At 31.6% G+C, this 5,129-nt stretch overlaps 1 protein-coding gene across 1 annotated transcript; it reads right to left on the bottom strand.

The window, feature by feature from the left end:
• Positions 1 to 277: 277 nt before the first annotated feature.
• LOC132731363 (sex peptide receptor-like) lies at positions 278 to 4,880 on the bottom strand. The gene is made up of 2 exons (XM_060717537.1): positions 4,725 to 4,880; positions 278 to 3,915 (listed from the first exon to the last, which is right to left on the bottom strand). Exon 2 carries the CDS (start codon positions 3,706 to 3,708, stop codon positions 2,380 to 2,382), a length of 1,329 nt encoding a protein of 442 aa, XP_060573520.1. The 5' UTR covers positions 3,709 to 3,915; positions 4,725 to 4,880; the 3' UTR covers positions 278 to 2,379.
• Positions 4,881 to 5,129: the final 249 nt, after the last annotated feature.

Raw genomic sequence — 5,129 nt, 5'->3', positions numbered from 1 at the left:
CCGTTTTTAATAGAATAAATATAACATTAGAAACTTCTGTTACATATATCATTGACAAGATCGAATATTCCATATTCTCTATATACATCAATCTTAATGCTTAACAATAAGAAGCGAACGAAAGAAAATGACAATGAAATACAATTTAAAGATATACGTTTGCATTCAAGAGCACCCATTTGATAGTAATTTTATTTTTAAAAAATACATTCGAATTTTTTAATCTTAAGCTAAACCTTTATAAAACCGGAGTTTATAAAAGACCAATGTAACAAGATTCTGTTCTATTCTGCACTTGTCAGTGTATCATTATAATCAGTAGAGATCAGTTTTTGAGTCGATGCAATCATTTATCTTTTAACCAATAAAAGGCAACTTATAAATGTTATACACTTATTATTGTCTACGTTCACATTCATTTTGTGTTATTCCTACAACGAATGCAAAATTAAAACAAACATATTTTTGGAAAATGTAATGATGCATCATTGTAAGAATCAACTTTCAAACTGTCCACAAGACGGATGTTATGTAAACGAATCTATTTGCCTGACAAATCATAAAAGTATGTATGTCCTTGCTGTATAGAAAACTGACTGGCAACACTCGTATTTGCATGATAGGCATATGTATGCAAAATAAAATTCTGCAATACTATAACTTAGTAATAATCTTACATGTCTCCCAAAATGCACATAACGATAATTTCCATGAAACACATTACGACGATTATTGAAGGCAAAAGACAATAAGGAAGATCTAATTGACATTTAATGTAAACTGAGGAAATTGTAATAGGAAAGGTACACCCTATATGACTCTTTGTATTTGACATAAAACGAAAATTGTAACTGAATGTTAATACAACAATGGAATTAAAATGCACTTGAAAGTCATATGATCATGATGAAATGTTAAATGTTACAGTAATGAACTTATTTATGTATCTGTATTACGGAAATCGTGACAATACAAATTGCTGAAAATGCCTTTAAAGCAAAATCAACTTACAGTCATATGAGTGACCTACTGCACTTGAATATTGAAACAGTTAATTTAAAAGCATGTTTTCCTGCGGTATTAACATCACTTATATATTTTAAAAATAGCATCAATTAGGTGTTGAAAACAGGAAAGAGTCCTTACATGTAATAGAAAGAGCACCGAAACACGAGGCTATCTGATTTGTACGAAGGGGCGTAGCCCCCGAGTATTAATCAGATTGCCGAGTGTTTTGGTGTTCTTTCTCTTTTGTATCATAGTCAAACATAAAAGCACGTTCCCTGTTGTCACAATATGAAACCCCGGCAAAAATGAACCAATGAACGAACATCTGAATATGACATTTCTGTCGCTTTCCCTTTCTCTGCCGTCACAATATGTAAACCCCAGCAAAAATGAGCCAATCAATGGACATGCTCTGGAGTGCGGGTAACTAATACCCGCACTCCAGTTAACGCACGGTGCATGTATATGTATACGATTTAACCCAGACACATTTTCAACAGAAAGGTCTCCAAACTATGATACAATACACAGATAAAGTACATTTTAAGGCGTGTTATATTATCTAAAGCATCTTTCCGACTTTTTTGTTTTGTATCATTTTAACCTTAGACAAATATCCTTAAATCAAACAAGGAAAATAAGTTTTTCCCCATTTTCTTCAATGAATCTGTCTACATTTCATTTATTTAATTGCAAAATTAACTGTAAAGTTCGCAGTGATTAATAAGGGTTTAAAACTTTGTTTGTAGATAACATTAGGCATATTCATAATTCTCTTTGATTCTGAACGTTACGGTTATTTTCGTATTTAGGTACGAAAAAATTAAATGTTTCAAGAATGAGCGTTACATTATGCCCTCATAATGTTGAAAATAATTTCGGCGTCCATCTTGGTTAGTTAAGCCTGGTTGTTATCGTGTGGTTGCATTGTATGTATTATTCAATTATTGATATGCATTAATGCAAGTTCAAAGCATTGACGTTATAATTTATCAATTTTATAAACCAGCAGGTTTATATGAAAAAAGCTTGTAAATGGTAATATGATAGGTAAACAACAAAACAACTATGAATATTAGACTGGGACCAGTTGAGTGCCCTGCCGCTTGGACCATATTTAGGGACCTTAGATTTAGACTTTAAGATTTATTTGTTTCAAATGTGGACATGTTAGCCCGCATCTGTATGCTTGATAAAGTAAAAACTTGCTATAAATTACACAGATAAAGTATCATTTGTAAATGCATAAGTCTTGCAAAGTGCTAGAAATATCCTCAGAAAGAACTAAAATTTATACAGATAGATTTATAATACAATAGTATTAGAGTTTTTTCTTTCTGTGTAACATTTCTTGTAAAGGGAGAAATATGATTAATTATCTTTAGCATTTAATGGTTCATGCTCGGGTTCATTTTCACTTGGTCGCACCTTTGCAGCAAATGTTTGAAGAGGTTTCATTTCCATGTGGGGCGTTTGCTCAGAATCATTACACTGAAAAAATCGCCTCACTGGTTTGACAACAGTTCTGTATAGTACTTTGCGGAATCTTCTGTTAAACACAGTGTATATATAAAAGTTTGCATGGAAGGAAAGAACTAGTAAAATTTGATAGGCCATAAATATCGCCCTGATTGGTTTTAAAGCAATTCCTTTACCGTTGTTGGCCGTTTTGTCTATTGCGATACACAGTATGAAAACGCCGTATGGTATTTCTGGTATGAGGAATACAATAACGATGCACGTGACCATGATTGAGATTTGGCGATTTTCTTCAACGCGTCGAGATATCTGAGACCGATTAATACCCAGTTTACGCAAGCTTTCTTCTCCAACGTGTAACTTTGAAATGAACAGCACGGAAAAGACAACAAGCGTCAAACAAGGCAGGAAGTGACGTATGAAGAATGCTATCCACAAATTAATGCAACCTCCTTCACATCCATGTCTTTGCAGTTCCCATAGGCAATACATGTTCTTTGCTCTGTTGCTTACCAGGTGATACGAATGTAGCAGTGGGGACAAAACAAATATAACAACACAAATGACAAGCGCTCGCTTGATATCAAATAGAAACTTCGACTTGTACGGGAAAGCAACGGACACGTATCTTTGAATTCCCAAAAATAATGTCAGAAATATTGAAACTGTGTGAAACGATTCCGACAGAAAGTACTTTGTTATCATAAAACCATTACATAAATCTTTCGTCACATTAAAGTCATGTACTAGTTCCTGCGCTTCTACGTAATCGGCGTAATCGGCGTAATAGGTTAAATAATCTGGTGAATATGATGATGAGTTGGTGGTTGATGTTCCATTCGAGTTCGTGAAGTAATCATACATACTGTAACTCAACTCAAATGGGTCGGAATGGAACACCATAATGTATGTTGGTAAGGTCACTATTCCAGTGAGAGAATCAGAAACAGCTATTGCCGCAAAGATTATGCTTGTAGAATTCCGCATTTTTCTTCGGAGGAAGACGGAAATAACGACAAAATTAAAGAGGGACGTTACAATAACCATTATTTCCCAAATGTACAGATACAGCGCCCTCTCAAAATCATAGCTTGGATATATGAACTCATCCCAATAGCTGAAGTCGTAATTATAAGACATATTGTCGGTGTATAAACCATAATCATCGGTGTCAGAATTGTTAAATTTACTCTGGTTATTGTGTGACATTTTCAGTGACATTTAATTGCGTCGCGTGCACGTTTATGATATCTGTATCACAAAAAAGCGTGTTGAAGTTTTTAAATGCAGTTATTGTTGTAGTGAAAGCTCTCTTTTCCTTTTGTTCCCGAAGCTTTTTTTAGCTTGACGATGCTGTTGATGTATCAATTATGTGGGTCTGTCTGTTATATTCTGTCTTTAAGTTATCAACATCTACTTTCCATGACCCTAAATGTAAAAATGTATATTAGGTTGATATACTAACATTATGATAATAATGGTTATAATTTATGTTATAGAAATATTAATAACAAAACTTGCATGTAAACAAAATTAAAATTATATCATCATCATCATTTTATTATTTAAAGTTACATTGTATTAGATTGATCATTGCTTTTTTATTATTTTATTATTATTGTAATAGTTATGATCATGATGATGATGATTATTATTATTATTATTATTATTATTATGACAATGTTGGTGATGATGATGATGTAGTAGTAGTAGTAGTAGTAGTTGTTGTTGTTGTTGTGGTGGTGGTAATAGTGGTAGTCATAGAAGTAAAGGTGGTAGTACCAGAGTCAAAAATAACAAAATATGAAAATATATAATAACGATAACAGTAATAAGAACAACAAAATATGCATTTATAAGTAGTAATAATAATAATAATAATTATGATAATAATAACAACAACAACAATTTCAATGTATCATGATTATGATATTTATTTTTATGATGATTATGATTATTATTATTATTATTTTTATTATTATAAAACATAAAAATCATATAATAATTAAAATTTTGACAGTATAATAATATAATGATAACAAAACATGAAGCAATTTTAATGCGCAAATGTTCTTTTCCTTAGTGGTTTAATGCAAGGCATCAAAATGTATTTGTGAGCCTTTTCCAGTCTTATCATCATAAAAAAGAAAAAAAAAACTTATTCTTGAACCTAATAAATGTAAACATGTAGGATCATATATCATTTCCTAGTAATGTTTGGTAAGGTATGAACTTACTTGGTTTGTAGCAAAAATTAAAACTTCTCGATATCTTTGTGTCCATCCGATATCACAGATTATTATGATATTATACAACTTTTATTTGCATTAACGATCATTTATCAAATACATAGTGCTTTGTTATAAATTAATGAATAACAGTGATTAACGCAGTTCAAGTGTTATTAGTGTGATTTTCCTGTTTTCCTAAATGATCCCTAACCACTTACAAAACACACGTTTTCCACAGGACTTTCGACTTTGGTCATGCAGATTGTATTGTAACCGGGTTATCTGAATAAACTCAAATACAATAAGTCAACACAGTGTATATTCAAATATCATTCAGTTTAATTATTGTTTACTAGAATATGCATTTACAGTAAGTTCAACATTTATTTATAATCAACGTTTCCAAGTTAA

This window comes from Ruditapes philippinarum, unplaced genomic scaffold (assembly GCF_026571515.1).
Source record: "Ruditapes philippinarum isolate M1 unplaced genomic scaffold, ASM2657151v2 ctg54_1_1_1_1, whole genome shotgun sequence".
Classification (NCBI taxonomy): domain Eukaryota; kingdom Metazoa; phylum Mollusca; class Bivalvia; order Venerida; family Veneridae; genus Ruditapes; species Ruditapes philippinarum.
This window is presented reverse-complemented; position numbering and strand designations above follow the sequence as displayed.